Source organism: Pristis pectinata, chromosome 38, assembly GCF_009764475.1.
Source record: "Pristis pectinata isolate sPriPec2 chromosome 38, sPriPec2.1.pri, whole genome shotgun sequence".
Lineage (NCBI taxonomy): Eukaryota > Metazoa > Chordata > Chondrichthyes > Rhinopristiformes > Pristidae > Pristis > Pristis pectinata.
The window spans coordinates 1,954,464-1,975,901 of NC_067441.1; the positions used below are offsets into that span (position 1 = coordinate 1,954,464).

At 53.4% G+C, this 21,438-nt stretch overlaps 1 protein-coding gene across 1 annotated transcript; it reads left to right on the forward strand.

Annotated features, from left to right (window-relative positions):
* Positions 1-11,471: 11,471 nt before the first annotated feature.
* On the forward strand, positions 11,472-19,683 carry b3gat3 (beta-1,3-glucuronyltransferase 3 (glucuronosyltransferase I)). The gene is given in 6 exon segments (XM_052045009.1): positions 11,472-11,582; positions 14,601-14,766; positions 15,361-15,691; positions 16,644-16,934; positions 18,804-18,815; positions 18,817-19,683. Coding segments are annotated over 6 exon segments (993 nt in total). The 5' UTR covers positions 11,472-11,500; the 3' UTR covers positions 18,928-19,683.
* The last annotated feature ends 1,755 nt before the right edge of the window (positions 19,684-21,438 follow it).

Genomic DNA, 21,438 nt, shown 5'->3' on the forward strand with positions numbered 1-21,438 from the left:
CCGTTTAAGGGTCTGATAACATTGGGATAGAAGCTATCCTTGAGCCTGGTGGTATTGGTCTTGGTTTATTATTGTCACTTGTACCGAGGTACAGTGAAAAACTTGTCTTGGGCACCCCGATCGTACAGGTCAATTCATTACACAGTGCAGTTACATTGGGTTAGTACAGAGTGCATTGATGTAGTACAGGTAAAAACAATAACTACAGAGTAAAGTGTCACAGCTACAGAGAAAGTGCAGTGCAATAAGGTGCAAGGTCACAACAAGGTAGATCGTGAGGTCAGAGTCCATCTCATTGTATAAGGGAACCGTTCAATAGTCTTATCACAGTGGGGTAGAAGCTGTCCTTGAGTCTGGTGGTACGTGCCCTCAGGCTCCTGTATCTTCTACCCGATGGAAGAGGAGAGAAGAGAGAATGACCCGGGTGGGTGGGGTCTTTGATTATGCTGGCTGCTTCACCAAGGCAGCGAGAGGTAAAGACAGAGTCCAAGGAGGGGAGGCTGGTGTCCGTGATGCACTGGGCTGTGTCCACAACTCTCTGCAGTTTCTTGCGGCCCTGGGCAGAGCAGTTGCCGTGCTAAGCCATGATACATCCGGATAGGGCGGTGATGGGGCCTTGGTGACCTCTCGTTGCTGAGACGGGTCACAAGGTGGAGGATTTGTGCAGGTAACAACCTCTCCCTTCTGTTCTCTTCCAGATCTGTCCTGGACTAAAATGGTGAGTCCGTGGGGTCAGCTGAGGGGTCTTACCCCGAGAGGGATTCCCCTCCCACCCGCCAGGACCCTGCCCCGCCCTCCCCAGCCAGCAGACCCAGAGGGTGGCCGTGGGTCAGCTCTGTGGGTCTGGAGTCACGTAGGGCGTGTGGAGGGGGGCAAGTTCTCCAGGCAATGTCAGTTCCCCATCGGTCAGTGGGAACTAACGGCCTCCCCCCAACCCCACCGTGTGGAGGTCGACCAAAGCATACAGCCCGTCGATCCCGCCGAGCGCTGCTCTCCGAGGATCAGGGTTAGGGTCGGTGGGGGGGTACTGTCCGGACGGTCCGGTGGGGCGCATCTCCCCACAGTCCTCGAGCGGGATCCCGTCGGTTCCTCCCTCGGCCCGATGGCTCCGTGCCCAATGACCTGCTGCTCCCTCCCACGGGAACTGGCCCATCCCTCAGCCCCGGTCTGGGCAACTTAACCCCCCCAAACCCCCATTAACTCCCCCTTTATCTTACACCCAACCCTTCCTATCTCACACCCCCCATTAACCCTCCCTTGTCTTACACCCCCCATTAACACCCTCCCCTTATTTTACACCCTCCCATTAACCCTGCCCCCATACCTTATACCCCCCATTAATCCCCCCTTATCTTACACCCCCCCCCATTAACAAACGGAAGGGTATTAAGGCTCAGCTGAACCCACGGTTGAGTAACGGTCAATTATCGCTGCCGATCCTAGAAGCTGTGGCCCCCTTGCGATGGTAATCCCAGCGTGTTCTGTGCCAAGGAAATCTCAGATATCTGCGTCTGTGGATCCAATGGTCGGACCTATCCCAACAAGTGCATGCTGTGTCTCCACCAGTGGTGAGTCGGGCCGTGTACAGCTCAGCCACACAGGGGCAGTGCCACTTCCTTCCCTCCTGCCCAGGATACCAGCCGAGAACATGGAACACAGGACAGTGCAGCACAGGAGCAGGCCCTTCGGCCCACCACGTCTGTGCTGACTCTGACGCCAAGTTAAACTAAACCTATCCGCCTGCAGACGCCGGAATCTGCAGCAACAAACGGCCTGCTGGAGGAACTCGGCGTCTGTGGGTGCGAGGGAACCGTCAACATTTCGGGTCGAGACCCGATGCCAGAGTCCTGATGTGGGACTTTGAGCCAAACCGTCAACAGTTCCCTTCTCCCCACAGATGCTGCTTGACCCACTGAGTTCCTGCAGCAGATCGCTTGGTGCTTCTACCTGAACATGACCTACATCCCTCCGTTCCCTGCACATCCATGGGCCTGACTATGAGCCTTTTAAACCCGCCTATCGTATCTGCCTCCACCCCTACCCCTGGCAGCCCGTTCCAGGCACCCACCACTCTCTGTGTAAAAAAACCTGCCCCTCACATCTCCTTTAAACTTAAATGCATGTCCTCTAGTATTAGACATTTCCATCCTGGGAACAAGATTCTGACGGTCTACTCTATCTGAGTCCCTCATAATTTTATAAACCTCTATCAGGTCTCCCCTCAATCTCTAATGCTCCAGAGAAAACAACCCAAGTTTCTCCCACCTCTCATAGGCTCATACAGCACGGAAACAGGCCCTTTGGCCCAACTGGTCCATGCTGACCAAGATGCTCCATCCAGGCTAGTCCCATTTGCCTGCGTTTGGTCCACAACCTTCTAAACCTTCCCAGTCCATGTACCTGTCCAACTGTCTTTTGTTATTGTACCTGCCTAACCCACTTCCTCTGGCAGCTCGTTCCATATACTGACCACCCATGGTGTAAAAAAAGTTGCCCCTCAGGTTCCTATTAAATCTCTTCCCTCTCACCTTAAACCTGTGCCCTGTAGTTCTTGATTCCCCAACCCTGGGAAAAAGACTGAGTGCATTCACCCTGTCTATGCCCCTCATGGTTTTGTACACCTCTGTAAGGTCTCCCCTCTGCCTCCTACTCTCCTTATAGCTCATGCCCTCTAATCCAGGCAGCATCCTGGTGAACCTCTTCTGCACCCTCTCCAAAGCCTCCACATCCGTCCTGTAACAGGGTGACTGGAACTGCACATGACTGAGGAGAAATTTCTCCCACGGAAGCCCGTGGTGACGAGTTTCCGAAGGTACAGACGAACTGTGCATTACCACTGTCCCAGTAACAGAAACTCGCCCCACAGAATTCTCAAACCCCTACTGAAAAACCTGAGATGTGGAATAAAAATTCCCTCTTGTGGAATTTAGCTGTTTAAAAAAGACAAAGAAATAGAACCATAGAACATAGAACAGTACAGCACAAGACAGGCCCTTCAGCCCACAATGTTGTGCCGACATTTAAACCACACCTAAGACTATCTAACCCCTTCCTCCCACATATCCATCTATTTTAAATTCGTCCATGTGCTTATCTAGCAATCTCTTGAATTTGACCAATGTACCTGCCTCCACCACTGCCCCAGACAGCGCATTCCATGCCCCAACCACTCTCTGGGTGAAAAACCTCCCACTGATATCTCCCACTTCCCACCCATTACTTTAAAGCCATGCCCTCTTGTATAGAGCATTGGTGCCCTGGGAAAGAGATGCTGGCTCTATCATGGTATACGAAATACCATGATAGAGGCATCTTGTACACCTCTATCATGTATCCCCTCATCCTCCTCCTCTCCAAAGAGTAAAGCCCTAGCTCCCTTAGTCTCTCCTCATAATGCATATTCTCTAAACCAGGCAGCATCCTGGTAAATCTCCTCTGCACCCTTTCCAATGATTCCACATCCTTCCTATAATGAGGCGACCAGAACTGGACACAGTGCTCCAAGTGTGGTCTAACCAGAGTTTTGTAAAGCTGCATCATTACCTCGCAGCTCTTAAACTCGATCCCACAACTTATGAAAGCTAACATCCCGCAAGCTTTCTTAACTACCCTATCCACCTGTGAGGCAACTTTCAGGGATCTGTGGATATGGACCCCCAGATCCCTCTGCTCCTCCACACTGCCCAGAATCCTGCCATTAACCTTGTACTCTGTCTTGGAGAAATAGACACAAACTTTATCTTTTTCAACACACATCTGTTGACATGCGCGAATGATGCGTTGCAGAAAATCGCAATACTGACAGTTTTCGGGGAATGCTACCCCCGGAAAGCTGGGGTCACCTGTGGGAAGAAATGGATTCCTCGCGAGGTTCAGTGTTGGGTGTTGGGACAGACCCGATGGGCTGAATGGCCTTCACCTTCCAGTTTCTATCTCTCTATACCTATTGGGATGTGCCGGTGACTGGGACAATCCCGTCCCTCCCCACCATCCGTTGGAAAATCGCTGGGAATTTCTCCTGCCAATCCGATCTCAGTGACAGAGTCATACAGGAGGGAAACAGGCCCTTCAGCCCAACTCGTTCATGCTGACCAAGATGCCCGCCTCAGCTAGCAAACCATCTGCTGGAGGAACTCAGAGGGTCGAGCAGCATCCATGGGAAAAAGTTGACCCTCAGGTCCCCTTTAAATCTCTCCCCTTTCACCTTAAACCTGTGCCCTCTAGTTTTAGACTCCCCACTACCCTGGGGAGAATTCTGTGACCCTCCACCTTATCGATGCCCCTCATGGTTTTATAAACCTCTATAAGGTCACCCCTCAGCCTCCTTCGCTCCAGGGAAAACAGTCCCGGCCTGTCCGGCCTCTCCTTATAACTCGAGCCCTCCAGTCCCGGGAAGTGGGGAAGTTCAGGAGCTGTGGGGAGAGTGGAAGCAGAGTTGATCCCGGCTTTCCGAAGGGAATGGGATTGATATTTGCCAGGCTGTTGGAGGAGGAACCGCTTCCAGGAGCTAGTATCATCCCAATGGGCTGAGCGGACCGCTCTTGTTTCACAGTGCAGTAACAACGTTTACCAATCACATCTCCTTCGTTCCCAGGGTCTCCGGTGAGCACATTCAAATCGCGTACATGGGCGCTTGCCGTTAGCTTCAAGAGGGGGACAAAGGCTGGGTTTTGATTGGTCACCAGCGGGCTTCCCCCAGCATGTGATTGGTTGAACTCCCAAGACCAACAGTTACCCCCCAAATCTCATGGTACCTGCTCTGAATGATTAAATGACTTTGTGAACACTAAACTTTCTCATGGTCTTTCACGGTGCTTGACATTGGGGGGTGGGGGTGGGGGGGAGGGGTGCGCGGTAGAGGGTGCGGCTTTGGACCGCAGGGCAGTAGAGACGGTCTGGGCAGCTGGGCAGAGAAGTGGCAAATGGAGTTTAGTCTGGGGAGGGGTGAGGTGATGCAGTTGGGGGAGTGCAATGAGGCAAGGGCATGTAATAATTGGGAGGACGGTAGTGAAGGGTGTGGAGGGACATATCCTTAAAGGTAGCAGGACAGGTCAACAAAGGGTTACAAGGGCAGAAGGGACACTCCTTTACTCACGGAATATAAGAGCAAGTAAGTTGTGCTGGGACTGTACCCAACACTGGTCAGACCACAGCTGGAGAACTGTGGACAGTTCTGGTCAAGTCGAGTCGAGTTTATTGTCAAGTGCACAAGTCCGGTGAGGTACAGGTACAAAGAAATTCTTGCTTGCAGCAGTATCACAGGTATGTGGGTACAGATGGACTCTGTCTACACTTCCTGCTGCCTTGGTAAAGCAGAGACCCCACCCATCCCAAATGTTCTCTCTTCTCCTCCCTCCCATCAGGCAGGAGATACAAAAGCCTGAAAGCACGTACCCCAAGGCTCAAGGACAGCTTCTATCCCACTGTTAAACTGTGTTAACGGTTCCCTTGTGCGATAAGATGGACTCTTGACCACATGATCTACCTCGTCGTGGCCCTTGCACCTTATTGTCTGCCTGCACTGCACTTTCTCTGTGACTGTAACACTTTATTCTGCATTCTGTTATTGTTTTCCCTTTGTACTACCTCAATGCACTGATGTGATGAAATGATCTGTATGGATGGCATGCAAAACAAAGTTTTTCACTGTACCTCGGTACACGTGACAATAATAAACCAATTTACCAATTTACAACACAGGGTATAAATTATACGTAAATGATACAAGAGAGAGACTGTGCAAAGACAAGATATTAGTGTAAAAAAAGACACAACCAGAGATAGTCCCGTGGCAGAGCGAGAGGTGGTGTACAGTGTCCCATTGCTGAGGCGGTGATCAGGGCTGTGCCGGTCGGTTCAAGAACCGAATGGTTGAAGGGAAGTCGCTGTTCCTGAACCTGGTGGTGTGGGGACTTCAGGCTTCTGTACCTCCTGCCCGATGGGAGCTGCCAGAAGAAGGCACAGCCCAGATGGTGGGGATCCTCGAGGATAGATGCCGCCTTCTTGAGGCAGCGCGTTACAGGAGAGGTTTGACTGGAGAAGGTGCAGAGGGTGTTGGAAGGTTGTCACTGTGAGGAAAGACCAGATTGGCTGGAGTTGTTTCCCCTGGAACGGAGGAGGCCAAGGGGGGATTTAACTGAGGTGTGTAAGATAATGAGGGACCTGGAGAGAGTCAATAGGAAGAGCCCTCAGCAGGGTTTTTCACTGTATCTCGGTACAAGTGACAATAATAAACCAATAGCAGTGGACAGAGATCGACAGTGATCGGTGGAAGGATTGGTAATTGGTTTATGGTATTGGTATTGGTTTATTATTGTCACTTGAACCGAGGTCTTGCAGACCGATGGTACAGGTCAATTCATTACACAGTGCAGTTACAGAGTGCATTGATGTAGTACAGGTAAAAACAATAACGGTACAGAGTAAAGTGTCACAGCTACAGAGAAAGTGCAGGGCAATAAGGTGCAAGGTCACAACAAGGTAGATCGTGAGGTCAGAGTCCATCTCATCGTATAAGGGAACCGTTCAATAGTTGACAATATTATTGTCACATATGCCAAGATACAGTGAAAAGCATTTGTTTCCGTGCCGTACATCGAGGTACTTGTGCTGTGTGTTCTCCCGGCTTCCTCTTCCTGAAGTCCACGACCAGAGCGCGAGGTTGTTGTTGTGACACCACTCAACCAGCCAAACCACCTCACTCCTGTGCACCGCCTCCTCCTCGCCACCTGTGATTCTGCCAACAACAGTGGTGTCCTCTGCGATTTTGAAGATGCTGTTGGATCTGTGCTTGGTCATGGGTAGAGCGGGGGGAGCAGGCAGCCCTGAGGCACACCTGTGTTGATGGTCAGTGAGGAGGAGATGGGGTTTCCGATCCGCACTGATGGTGGTCTCCCAGTGAGGACGTCGGGGATCCAATTGTAGAGACCCAGGTCCGGAGCTTGACGACAAGTTTTTGAGGGGATGACGGTGTTGAATGCCGAGCTGTAGTCAATGAACAACAGCCAGGTGGTCCTGAACAGAGCGGAGATCCAGCGAGATAGAGTCTGCTGTAGACCCATCGTGGGGGTGGGTGAATTGAAGTGGGTTCTGGTTTATTATTAACACATGTACTGAGAGACAGTGAAAAACTTCTGTTTTATGCCATCCAGACAGATCGTTCCGTACATCCGTACATCAAGGTAAAAAAGAGAAAACAGAATGCAGAATAAAGTGTCACAGAGAAAGTGCAGTGCAGGTAGACAGTAAGGTGCAAGGGCCACGACGAGGTAGACTGGGAGATCAAGAGTTCTTCTTTTAGTGTGTGAGAGTCCATTCAAGTGGGATAGAAGCTTTCCTTGAGCCTGGTGGTACGTGCTTTCAAGCTTTTGTATCTTCTGCCCAATGGAATCAGAATCAGGTTTATTATCACTGATATATGAAGTGAAATTTGTTGTTTTGCGGCAGCAGTGCAGTGCAAAGACATAAAATCTATCAGAAGGATTTTACTCGAGAGGGAGGGGGGAGAAGGGAGAATGACTGGGGTGGGAGGGGTCCTTGATTATGTCGGCTGCTTTCCCAAAGAGCGAGAGGGAAAGATAGACGATCCTGAGTGGTGGGGAATGTAGGAGAATAAATGATGTACCAGGGTGGCTTACACGGTGTTCTGCTTTAATGGCACATTTCGCAAATGGAACTTAGCCAAAGTCTGTTTAGTTCTGCTGACACGGAGTTATTTCACACAAGGGAGAGTTCATCCTGAAAACCAACCCAGATGCAAACCCAGGTCTCAGTGTTCCAACATGCCTGGAGAAGTGACCAGCAGGTTAATTAGTTTCAAGATTAATGTTCCTAACCCACCATCCTGATACCTCACTTGGTTATTCAGCTGCAGAAGCAGGTTCTAACTCAGACACATCGGCCCCACAGAGAGAAATCCCTGGGTGTTAACGTATCGGATGACCTGTCCTGGGCCCAGCATGTAGGTGCAATCACAAGGAAGGCGTCTTTACTTTCTTAGAAGGTTAAGGAGGTTCGGTTTGTCACCAAATAACAAACTTCTACAGATGTGCTGTTGGAAATGTCCTGACTGGTTGCATCAGGGTCTGGGACGACGATTCGAACACGCAGGAATGTAAGAAGCTGCAGAGAGTAGTGGACTCAGCCCAATACATCACGGGCACATCCCTCCCCACCATCGATAGTATCGATAGGAGGCACTGCCTCAAGAAAGCAACATCCACCAACAAAGATCCTCACCATCTGGGCCATGCCATCTTCTTGCAGCTACCATTGGACAGGAGGTACAGAAGCCTGAAGTCCCCACACCACCAGGTTCAGGAACAGCTACTTCCCTTCAACCGTTTGGTTCTTGAACCGACCGGCACAACCCTAATCACTGCCTCAGTACAGCAACACTGGGACCACTTTACACTACAGAGGACTTTGACTTTTTTTGTTCTAATTGTGTTCTTTCTTGTAAAATTTGTGTATAATTTATATATAATTTATGCTTTTCTTGTGAATGCTGCTTATCTGATGCCAGGTGCCTGCGATGCTGCTGCAAGTAAGTTTTTCACTGCACCTGTGCACACACGGACTTGTGCATCTGACGATAAACTCGACCTTGACTTGAAGGAGGTTTGATACAGGAGTGAAGGGAGCCTTGCTGCAATTATACAGGCCACGCCTGGAGTGTTGCATGTTGGTCTTGCTTTATATGGCGTTGGTCAGACCACAATTGGAATCCTGTGAGCAATTTTGGGCCCCGTATCTAAGGAAGGATGTGCTGGCCCTGGAGAGGGTCCAGAGGAGGTTTTCACAAGAATGATCCCGGGAACGAGAGGGTTAATACACGAGAAGTGTTTGTTGGCTCTTTTTTTGACTTTTGAGATGATTTTTTTCCTTTCTGTAATCCTTCCTTTTCAGACAGCTACATACCGAAGCCGTGTTAGAACTCCACTGGGTGTTGGTGAGACCACAACTGCTTTGGTCTCCTTACGTGGGAAGGAAGAGGTTGGTCTGGATTTGGCAGAGTGCCTGGGACAACCACTGGATACTGAGGAGTTGGCCCTGTATAACAGCCTCTCAAATGATTCACAGATAACACCACATGGTATAGGAGCAGAATTAGGCCATTCGACCCATTGAGTCTGGTCCGCCATTCAATCATGTTTGATTTTCTTTTCTCAACCCCATTCTCCCCATAACCCTTAACTTCCTCACCGATCGAGAACCTCTCAATCTGCCTTAAACACACCCAATGACTTGGCCTCCACAGCCCTCTGTGGCAACGAATTCCACAGATTCACTGCCCTCTGGCTGAAGAAATTCCTCCTCATCTCAGTTCTAAAGGGACGTCCCTTTATTCTGAGGCTGTGCCCTCGGATCCTGGACTCTCCCACTGATGGAAACATCCTCTCCACGTCCGCTCTGTCCAGGCCTTTCAGTATCCGGTGGGTTTTGATGAGATCCCCTCTCATCCTTCTGAACTCCATTGAGCACAGGTCCAGAGACATCAAACGCTCCTCATACATTAATCCTTTCATCCCCAGGATTGTTCTTGTGAACCTCCTCTGGACCCCCTCCACAGCCAGCACATCTTACATTGGCAAATTGGTAAGTTGGTTTGTTATTGTCACATGTACCGAGGTACAGTGAAAAACTTTGTTTTGCATGCCATCCATACAGATCATTTCATTACACAGCGCATTGAGGTAGTACAAGGGAAAACAATAACAGAATGCAGAATAAAGTGTTACAGTTACAGAGAAAGTGCAGTGCAGGCAGACAATAAGGTGCAAGGCCATAACAAGGTAGATTGTGAGGTCAAGAGTCCATCTTATCGTACTAGGGGATTGTTCAATAGTTTTATAACAGCAGGATAGAAGCTGTCCTTGAGCCTGGTGGTACATGCTTTTAGGCTGTGGTATGTGTTGTCAAGCCTTTGTACCTTCTGCTTGATGTGAGGGGGAGAAGAGAGAATGTCCGGGGTTGGTGGGGTCTTTGATTATAGAGGTTTATAACATTGTAAGAGGTATAGATAGAGTAGACAGCCGGTATCTTTTTTCCCAGGGTAGAAACTAGAAGGCATCGCTTTAAGTTTAAAGCAGATGTGTGGGGCAAGTGTTTGACACAGTGAGAGGTGGGTGCCTGGAATGTGCTGCCAGGGGTGGGGGTGGGGTGGGGGCAGATGTGACAGTGACAGTCAAGAGGCTTTCAGATAGACATGAATATTTTATAATATTTTACACATATTGCATATTTTACACATAAACCTTTCCTATCGATGTACCTGTCCAAATGTCTTTTAAACGTTGTTAATGTACCTGCCTCAACCACTTCCTCTGGCAATTCATTCCACATTCCCTCTGGGTGAAAGATTTGCCCCTCAGGTTCCTATTAAATGCCTCCCCTCTCCTCTTAAACCTGTGCCCAGTCCCGGGAAAAAGCCTGTGTGTGCTGAGGGTGGAACAAGAAACAGCAGGAAATGACTGACCCACAAATGCCCTTCTCCAGCTTCAATTTGCAATGTTAGGTTCACGTTGTAGAACTGGATCTGCAGATTCTTACGCTTCAAGAACACAGATTGGATGTTGGAAAGTGGGACAAAGTTGGGTTCAAAATCATCAAACGCACTTGGGGCATTTCCAGCGTTGGAAATGAAAGTTAAGAATATAAGAAATGGAGGAGGCCACTCAGTCCATTCAGACAAGTCTGTTACTGTACAGACACAGTAGTGCCGCGGTTAGTGTAACGTTTTACAGCGTCAGCGACCCGGGTTCAATTCTGGCTGCTGTCTGTAAGGAGTTTGTACGTTCTCCCCATGTCTGTGTGGGTTTCCTCCGGGTGCTCTGGTTTCCTCCCACATTCCAAAGACACACGGGTTAGGAAGTTGTGGGCATGCTATATTGGCGCCAGAAGCGTGGCGACACTTGTGGGCTGCCCCCAGAACACTCTAAAGATGCATGTTACTGTGTGTTTCGATGTACATGTGACTAATAAAGATATCTTAGTCTTATCTTATTCAGTAACATAAGCATAGATAGGGTGCATGCACACCGTCGGTTTCATGAAGGGAACTAAAATCTGGAGGGCATAGGTTTAGAGTGAGAGGGGAAAGATTTAAAAGTGACCTGAAAGGCAACTTCATCACGCAGAGGGTGGTCAGTGCATGGAACGAGCTGCCAGAGGAAGTGGGTGAGGCAGGTACATAACGTTTAAAAGACACTTGGACAAGTACATTGACAGGAAAGGTTCAGAGGGATATGGGCCAAACGGGAGCAGATGAGATGGGCAAGGAGGCGTGGTGCCGAAGGGTCTGTTTCGGTGCTCCATGAACCTATGACAGGGGAGCAGAGGCCACGCCAAAGCAACGCTGCTCGGCCGACCCGCTCCCTGCAGCCGGCGGCTCCGACTGTCGCGCAGGGGGAAGGGAGCAACGGAAGTGACGCGGCGTGAAAGTGGTCTATCTGGCGCAATGGGGAGCGGAAGTGACGCGGCGCGGCGCGGGGTTGGCGCCATGAGGCTGAAGCTGAAGAACGTTTTCGTCGTTTACTTCGTGTTGTCGGTGCTCGGGCTGTGGTACACGGTGTGGGAGCTGGGTCAGTGTCCGGTACACGGTGTGGGAGCTGGGTCAGTGTCCGGTACACGGGGGTGTGGTACACGGTGTGGGAGCTGGGTCAGTGTCCGGTACACGGTGTGGGAGCTGGGTCAGTGTCCGGTACACGGGGCTGTGGTACACGGTGTGGGAGCTGGGTCAGTGTCCGGTACACGGTGTGGGAGCTGGGTCAGTGTCCGGTACACGGGGCTGTGGTACACGGTGTGGGAGCTGGGTCAGTGTCCGGTACACGGGGCTGTGGTACACGGTGTGGGAGCTGGGTCAGTGTCCGGTACACGGTGTGGGAGCTGGGTCAGTGTCCGTACACGGGGCTGTGGTACACGGTGTGGGAGCTGGGTCAGTGTCCGGTACACGGTGTGGGAGCTGGGTCAGTGTCCGGTACACGGGCTGTGGTACACGGTGTGGGAGCTGGGTCAGTGTCCGGTCCCGGGGCTGTGGTACACGGTGTGGGAGCTGGGTCAGTGTCCGGTACACGGTGTGGGAGCTGGGTCAGTGTCTGGTCCGGGGGGTGTGGTACACGGTGTGGGAGCTGGGTCAGTGTCCCGGTACACGGTGTTGGGAGCTGGGTCAGTGTCCGGTCCCGGGGGTGTGGTACACGGTGTGGGAGCTGGGTCAGTGTCCGGTACACGGTGTGGGAGCTGGGTCAGTGTCCGGTACACGGGGCTGTGGTACACGGTGTGGGAGCTGGGTCAGTGTCCGGTACACGGTGTGGGAGCTGGGTCAGTGTCCGGTACACGGGGCTGTGGTACACGGTGTGGGAGCTGGGTCAGTGTCCGGTCCCGCGGCTGTAGTACATGGTGTGAGAGCTGGGTCAGTGTATGTCCGTCCCGTCCCCGGGGGTGTGGGTCAGTGTCCAGTACACGGTGTGGGAGCTGGGTCAGTGTCCGGTACACGGTGTGGGAGCTGGGTCAGTGTCCGGTACACGGGGCTGTGGTACACGGTGTGGGAGCTGGGTCAGTGTCCGGTACACTGTGTGGGAGCTGGGTCAGTGTCCGGTACACTGTGTGGGAGCTGGGTCAGTGTCCGGTACACGGGGGTGTGGTTCACGGTGTGGGGGCTGGGTCAGTGTCCAGTCCTGGGGGTGTGGTACATCGTGTAGGAGCTGGGTCAGTGTCCGGTACACAGGGCTGTGGTACACGGTGTGGGAGCTGGGTCAGTGTCCGGTCCCGCGGCTGTAGTACATGGTGTGAGAGCTGGGTCAGTGTATGTCCGTCCCGTCCCCGGGGGTGTGGGTCAGTGTCCAGTACACGGTGTGGGAGCTGGGTCAGTGTCTGGTCCTGGGGGTGTGGTACACGGTGTGGGAGCTGGGTCAGTGTCTGGTACACGGTGTGGGAGCTGGGTCAGTGTCCATCCCGTCCCCGGTGCTCCGGTCCCGGGGGGTGTGAGTGCCGGGTCAGTGCCCGTCCGGTCCCGGGGGGTGTGGGAGCCGGGTCAGTGCCCGTCCGGTCCCGGGGGGTGTGGGAGCCGGGTCAGTGCCCGTCCGGTCCCGGGGGGTGTGGGAGCCGGGTCAGTGCCCGTCCGGTCCCGGGGGTGTGGGTTCCGGGTTGGTGCGGACATGGTGACTGGTACCGGGTCAGTGTTGAGAGTCAATGTCTGTGAGGTGGGTTAGTCCAGGGGTCAGTCTGGGGCCGTGGGTGTGGGGGTCTGAGGTCAATGTGAGACCGGTGTTGAAGGAGTGGAGGCAGATTTTGCCCCCCCCCCCATCCCTCCCTCTCCACCACTTCGTCTGGCAGCTCATTTCCATATCCCCACCACCCTCTGTGTGGAGAAACCTGTCCCTTAGGTCCCCTTTAAATTTCTCCTCCCTCACATTAAAACTGTGCCCTCTTGTTCCAGACTCCTCTACCCTGGGGAAAAGTCTGTCCTATCAGTGCCCCTCTGTAAAGTCACCCCTCAACCTCCCGCTTCTCAGTGAGAACAGGGCTAAGTATATCCAGTGTCTCTCTATACCCACAGCTCCTGTGTCCCTCGGACAGTAATCAGAAGGATTGGGGCAGGTGCAGGTCGGAGGTGAGGGAGGGAGGTGAGGGCTGGGGTGCAGAGTTTGAAGACCTGAAAAGATTGTGGAGGCGTAAGTAGTGATCCTTCAAGAATCACTAGAGTCAGGAATGGTTCCAGAGGACTGGAAGATGGCAAACGTCACTCCACTCTTTAAGAAGGGAGGGAGGCAAAAGGCAGGAAATTACTGGTCAGTTCAGTGCTTGGTAAGATGTTAGAGTCCACTATTATGGATGAGGTTTTGGGCTACTTGGAAGCTCATGACAAAATAGGCTGAATTCAGCATGGTTTCCTTAAGGGGAGATCTTGCCTGACAAATCTGTTGGAATTCTTTGAGGAAGTAACAGGCAGGATAGACAAAGGAGAGTTGGTGGATGATGTTTACTTGGATTTTCAGAAGGCCTTTGACAAGGTGCCGCACATGAGGCAGCTAAACAAGATCGGAACCTGTGGTATTGCAGGAAAGGTACCAGCATGGATAGAAGGTTGGCTGACTGGCAGAAGGCAAAGAGTGGGAATAGAGGGGGCCTTTTCTGGTTGGCTGCCAGTAGTGATGTTCCACAGGGGTCGGTGTTGGGTCCGCTAGTGTTGAGGAAGCAGGGAGTCTGCAGAAGGACTTGGACAGGTTGGGAGAATGGGCAACGATGTGGCAGATGGATACAGCGTAGGGAAGTGTACGGTCATGGACTTTGGTAGAAGGAGTAAAGACGCAGACTATTTTCTAAATGGGGAGTGAATTCAGAAATCAGAGGTGCAAAGGGACTTGGGAGTCCTTTGTGTGGAGTTTGCACATTCTCCCCGTGACCACGTGGGTTTCCCCCGGGTGCCCCAGTTCCCTCCCACATCCCAACGATATGCGGGGTCGGTGGGTTAATTGGCCGCTGTAGATTGTCCCCCTAGTGTGTGGGTGAGGGGTAGAATCTGGGGGGAGTTGGTGGGAGTGTGGGGAGAATGAAACGGCCGCTCGACCTGGGTAAACCCTGCACTGTTGCCCGTCCCACAGGGCGGCCATGCGACTGCACGGCGCAGCTGAAGTCCGCGGGCGAGCTGACGCGGCAATGGGAGCAGAGGGTGAAGCGGCTGCAGGAGCAGCTTAAGGTCGAGCGCGAGGCGGTCAATGACGGGAAGACCCTGCCCATGATCTACGCCATCACCCCCACCTACGCCAGGTACAGACATACTGACTGCTACTCGCCACGCGGTCCGGTATTACGGCACCATCTGGTGTTTAAGTGCGGTCCAGTATTACAGCACCGTCCAGTGTTTAAGCGCAGTCGGGAGGCTGAGGGGAGACCTGACTGAAGTTTATAAGATTATGAGAGGCATAGATTGAGTAGACAGCCGGTATCTTTTTCCCAGGGTAGAAATGTCCTATACTGGACGTTTAAGGTGAGAGGGGAATGTTCAAAGGAGAGGTGTGGGGCAGGTTTTTACACAGAGAGCAGTGGGTGCCTGGAATGTGCTGCCAGGGGTGGGGGTGGAGGCAGATACGATCGAGGCTGTCAGATAGGCACGTGGATGTGCAGGGAATGGGGGGATGTGGACATTGAGTAGACAGAAGGCATCTAATTACCAGTTTAATTAGTTCAGCACAACATGGTGGGCCAAAGGGCCTGTTCCTAAGCTGTGCTCTTCTATGAATGGGATTGCTCGAAGAGCTGGCATCAACTCACTAGGCCGAATGGCCATGTCTTTCACTGTAAGAGACTCCGGGGCTGTGGTGAACCCTCTGGGACCCACTTGTCTCTCTCTCTCCCCGGCAGGTGGGTGCAGAAGGCAGAGCTGGTGCGCCTGTCGCAGACCTTCCGCCACCTGAAGCAATTCCACTGGATCGTGGTGGAGGATGCGGACGCACCATCCACGTTGGTGGCCGAGCTGCTGGCGCAGAGCGGCCTGCGCTACACCCACCTCAGCGCCCCCACGCCTGACCTCTACAAGCTGAGGGGGCAGGACCCCAGCTGGCTGAAGCCGCGAGGCGTGGAGCAGAGGAACCGGGGCATCCAGTGGCTGCGGGAGAACCGGGAGCTCAGCGAGGAGGCAGTGGTCTACTTCGCCGATGATGACAACACATACAGCCTGCGGGTCTTCGACGAGGTGCGTGTGTGGGGGGAGAGGCTGGATGTAACACCACCCTGTAGCTGAGGTAGGGAGGGGTGAGGGGGCGGGGGGGGGGGGGCCAGAGGGGGTTGCAGAAACGGGTTGGGGAGGGGTCTCTGCCTTTCCTACCTTTTCAGGCAGTGAGGTGCAGACCCCACCACCCTCTGAATAAAAACAAGAAATCAATACCAAGGTGATGATAAATTAGTTGCAACCAGATTTACAGTTTGCAACGCTTGATGTGCCCATTCAGGGTGGGAGCTGATTGGTAACTGGTTGATTATGGTCACATGTACCGGGATACAGTGAGAAGCTTTTGTCTGCACGCCGTCCAGACAGATCGTTCTGTACATCAGTACGTCGAGGGAGTAAAAAGGAAAACAGAATGCAGAATAAAGTGTTCCAGTTACAGAGAGAGTGCAGTGCAGAGCAGGCAGACAATAAGGTGCAAGGGCTGTGACGAGGTAGATTGTGAGGTTAAGAGTCCATCTTTAGCGTAAGAGAGGTCTGTTTAATAGTCTTACAACAGCGGGATAGAAGCTGTCCTTAAGCCTGGTGGTACGTGCTTTCAGGTTTTTGTATCTTCTGCCCGATGGGAGGAGGGAGAAGAGGGAATGCCCGGGGTGGGAGGGGTCTTTGATTATGTTGGCTGCTTTACTGAGACAGCTGGAAGTGTAGACAGAGTCCACGGAGGGGAGGCTGGTGTCTGTGATGTGCTGAGCTGTGTCCACAACTCGCTGCAGTTTCTTGCGGTCCTGGGCAGAGCAGTTGCCGTCCTGAGCCGTGATGCATCTGGACAGGATGCTTTCTATTTAAGGATGCCCTTGAGCCCCAAGGAAGGGGCAGCACTGCAGTGGGAACAGACAGTGGTGGCGTCTCACTGTAAGTGCCGTTTCAGGGTGGGTTGTCCCGTGCGTGACTCTCCTTCTCCGCCTCGCTCTTCCCGCAGATGCGCTGGACGAAACGCGTCTCGGTCTGGCCGGTGGGCCTCGTCGGTGGCCTGCGCTTCGAGAGGCCGCTGGTGGAGGGCGGGAAGGTGGTGGGCTTCCACACGGCTTGGAAGCCCAGCCGCCCCTTCCCCATGGACATGGCCGGCTTTGCCGTCTCCCTGCAGCTGCTGCTGGCCAACCGGGAGGCCAAGTTCGACGCGCGGGCCGAGCGGGGATACCTGGAGAGCAGCCTGCTGCAGTCGCTGGTCTCCATAGAGGAGCTGGAGCCCATGGCCGACGACTGCAGCACAGTGAGTGGGGGTGTGGGGGGCTGGGGGGCACCGGGGAGGGGGCTTCCGAGTGTCCGAACCGCTCCGCGCCTTCTCCCCCACTGTGTGGATGGAAACGGGACGGACCGACTGGTGGGTCAATCAGCTGTTGCAAACTGTCCCCCAGTGTGTGGGTCGGGGGGCAGGGGGGGGAATGAAATACAGGAGAAAATAATGGGGAGTGGGGTTACTTGGTGAACTAGTATGGACTCAATGGGCCAATCTGGCCTCCTGTGCTGTAAGGGAACACAATGAGCTGGTGTTTTATACAGTAAGTGACGGGAGAAACTTGCGTTGTTCTCCCTGGAACAAAGCAGGTTGTGAGGGATCCGATAGAGAGACTTAGATCGTGAACAGTACGGAGAGGGAAGGAAAGGGAGGTTGTGTGGGGGGAGGGAGGGAGAGAGAGCTGGTGGGGTTGGGGGGGGGGGGAGGAAAGACAAGGAGAGAGACAGAGAGGGAGAGAAGGAGACACAGTGCTGAGGGAACTCAGCAGGCCGGGCAGCATCCGTGGAGAAAAGCAGGTGGTCGATGTTTCGGGTCAGGATCCTTCTTCAGGACTGAAGATGGGAAAAGGGGAAGCCCGATATACAGGAGGGAAAAGCAGAGCAGTGACAGGTGGACAGAAGAGGGGAGGAGGCGGGGTGGGCACAGGGTGGTGATAGGTAGATGCAGGTAAGAGATGGTGATGGGCAGGTGCGGGGGAGGAGGGGAGAGCAGATCCACTGGGGGATGCGTCACAGGTAGGGAGGGACAGGAGAAAAAAGATCCTGTGCCCACCCCGCCTCCCCTCTTCTGTCCACCTGTCACTGCTCTGCTTTCCCCTCCTGTATATTGGGCTTCCCCTTTTCCTATCTTCAGTGCTGAAGAGGGGTCCTGACCCAAAACGTTGACCGCCTGCTTTTCTCCACGGACGCTGCCCGGCCTGCTGAGTTCCCCCAGCATCACGCATGTTTTTCACCTAGGTTCCAGCATCTGTGGTCCTCGGAGAGGGAGAGAGAGAGAGAGAGAAGGGGGAGAGGGAGAGGGAAGGAAGGAGAGACGTAATTCCCATTGACAGGACAAAGAATGACAGTGATGACCACAAGAACCAGAAGTGAGGGGGGGAACGTGGGGTGGGGGTGGTGGGTGGTTGTTGATTGAAACCTACCAGATCCCAAGAGGTTTTCCCAGTCAGGAGGTGGGGAGGATGATTCCCCTCGTGGGCGAATCTTGAACCAAGTGGGTCACTGTTTAAAGTTAAACGAACCCCCATTTCGGCAAATGTTTTCTCTTGGGGGTGGGGGGAGGTGCTGTGAGAGTCTTTAGAACTCCCTCAGAGTCGACAAATATTCTTAAGGTAGATCGATTCTCGATAAGCGGTGGGGGCATGGTGAGCGGGGTAGGTGGCAGAAGTGAGGTTCCAATCAGATCTGCCAAGGGAGGGGCTGTACACCTCCCCTCGAGGCTACCTCCCGCATGCACCGCTCTCGACCCCTGCGCACATTCCCTGAGTGTGCCCGCGTCTGACCCATCAAGCTGAAATGGTGGCCACAAGAGGACACGGGTTTAAGGTGCTGGGGAGTAGGTACAGAGGAGATGTCAGGGGTAAGTTTTTTTACTCAGAAAGTGGTGAGTTCAGGGAATGAGCTGCCGGCAACGGTGGTGGAGGCGGGTACGATAGGGTCTTTTAAGAGACTGTTGGATAGGTACATGGAGCTGGGAAAAATAGAGGCCATGGGTAAGCCTAGTAATTTCTAAGGTAGGGACATGTTCAGCACAGCTTTGTGGGCCGAAGGGCCTGAATTGTTGCTGTAGGTTTTCCATGTTTCTAAGAACCCTGCGTCTGATCAACCTGTTTCCCCTCCACAGGTCCTGGTGTGGGCACACGCGCACAGAGAAGCCCAAGATGAAGCAAGAGGAAGCCCCTGCTGAAGGAGGGCAGGGGATCGGACGTCCGGATCGAGGTGTGAGGGGCGCGGACCCCGGCTTGTAGCCCGCCGGGGGGGAGCGAGGATGGATACTGACATTGGCCTCTGTAGACAGGGCAACTGCAGAAGCAGAAGCCCCTTCACCGTGTCTCTCCCGCACATTCCTGGACCCTACACCCTTCCCGCCCTCAGAAAGACTGGGAATCTCCTTCCTTAAAGGGCCGGTGACATTCGCTGACTGGAGTTGGGCTCTGGGAGACCTGCGACGGGGAACTCTGAGTGTCCGGCTCCCTGCAGACTGTTCGGAGCGCTGTGACCCTGCCGGTTATTACTAAAGAATTGGGTCAGAGGGAGCCTTGTACCCTGACCTGCCCTCCCCGCCGCTGGGTAGCAGGGTGCACATGTCCTTTAGTTCCTCAGTGCTGGTTACAACGATACTTTTCAATAGGTTTGTTTGCTTGCTGGAGGGGTTGGTGTGAGGTTCTCAGCTAGATTGGGCAGTACCCACTGCCCCCCCAGCTCCAGAGACCCAGGTTCGATCCCAACCTCCGGCACTGTCTGTGCGTGGAGTTGGCACGTTCTCCCTGTGACTGTGTGGGTTTCTCTCCCCCCAACCCCCTGGTGCTCCAGGTTCCCTCCACGTCCTAACGATGTGCGGGGTCGGTGGGTTAAGTGGCCGCTGTGAGCCTGCTGGTTATTACTAAAGAATTGGGTCAGAGGGAGCCTTGTACCGTGACCTGCCCTCCCCGCCGCTGGGTAGCACATGTCCTTTAGTGTGTGGGTGAGGGTGTTGAGAGAGAACAGGTGAAAGGGTGAGAGGAATGAAAAGGGCAGAGATGGCAGAGGTTCGATGGGCCGAATGCCTGTGCTGTGATCAATTTTTTAAGATGAGATCTCAACTCGAATCTGATAGTAGAATTGGCCAAGAAGCTAACGTTGGTTCGAGATTTTGTTACCGGGACCGGAGGGCTGGAGTTACAAGGAGAGGCCGGACAGGCTGGGACTTTCCCTGGAGCGACGGAGGCTGAGGGGTGACCAGATAGAGGTTATAAAACCATGAGGGGCATCGATAATGTGGACGGTTCACAGACTTTTCCCCAGGGGAGGGGAGTCTAAAACTAGAGGGCATGGGTTTAGGGTGAAGGGAGAAAAGAATTTAAAGGGGACCTGAGGGGCAAATTTCCCCACAGAGGGTGGTGGGTGTGTGGAACGAGCTGCCAGAGGAAGTGGTCGAGGCAGGTACAATAACAACACTTAAATAAATACTTGGCCGGGTACATGGATGGGAAGGGTTTGGAGGGATACAGGCCAAATGGGACCTTGGTTGGCATGGACAAGTTGGGCCAAAGGGCCTATTTCTGTACTGTATAACTCTGTGACACTACGATAAGTTATTAATGGAAAGGTCCTGCCTTTCAGTGAGTAACTTTGGTTTTCTTGATATCAGTAAAAACCTGAATCCCACCTGTTGTCCGCAGGTTAACCACACAGCAACACGAAGCTTGGCCGTCCACCACACGGAGCCCAGGTCATTCTGTGAAGTAACTCTATTGTATCAGGACAAAATAATCTCAACCTTCCGAGTGTCAGTCTCTCTCTCTCCTTCTCCCCCCCCACCTCCTCCCCTCCCCTCCCCCCACCACACCAGTTCACACAGGTTGTTCAGCTGAGGGGATCTCCCGTTGGCCGGATGCTCGATCCTTCTTTCGGCCCCAGGCTTGAGGGTCGTCTTCCTGACTTCTCTGGAATTCTCGCTCCCTATTGGGATTCCTCAGCTGCTTGTGTGCAGTTTTCCCCATCCACCCACGGAGTGCACAGGAACACGGAGCTGCTTTACCCTCCGTGGTTGTTCCATACTCCGCGTCTTTCACTTAACCCAGTTACCCGTCTCGCAGATTGAACATGGTTATTGTCTTGGATTCTTTCCCAGCAAACACCCCCCCCCCCCCCACTGTGAATTCTGCGGGGGGTGGGTCATTGGGAGCTTGAAAGTGCTGGAGCTCGTGGGAGAATTGTTGGAAATCAGGCTTGGTAAGGGCAGGTAGGCTTCGAAGGGCTGAATGGCCTGCTCCTGTTGCTGTATCCCTGCCGTTCCCAGGGTTGCTGGCTGCTTCACGTTGCCTGTGTTGGGGGGAGGGGGGTTACCCAGACCCTGCTCCTGGTCCTGTCTCAGTAGCTCTTCCCACTTTGTTCATCTTCCCTCCCTCCCCCCAAGTCAGGAACCCAACCCTGCCACCGGTTGGGGTTTGGCTGTCGGGACGCCCTGCTGGAGGGATCTCGCTTTAACCTGCCCAATGTGAAGCTGAGAGCTTGTGCGGGACCTGGCTAAGCCTCAGCAGACGGAGCCTGCTGCCCGCAGTCCGATCTGCGCCCTCGCTCCGCCGCGTCCCAGCCCCTGTGGTGGTCCGTTAAAGCGTCTGCCTTTTCCTCCCCTCTACCCGACACCTCTTGTGGTCCCAGTCTCTTATCTATCGATCCACGCAGCACAGAAAGAGGCCCTTCTGTGCCAACCGTCAGCGCACCCCCCCCCCCCCAGCTACGTTAATCCCATTTTAATCTCACCCCATACACACACC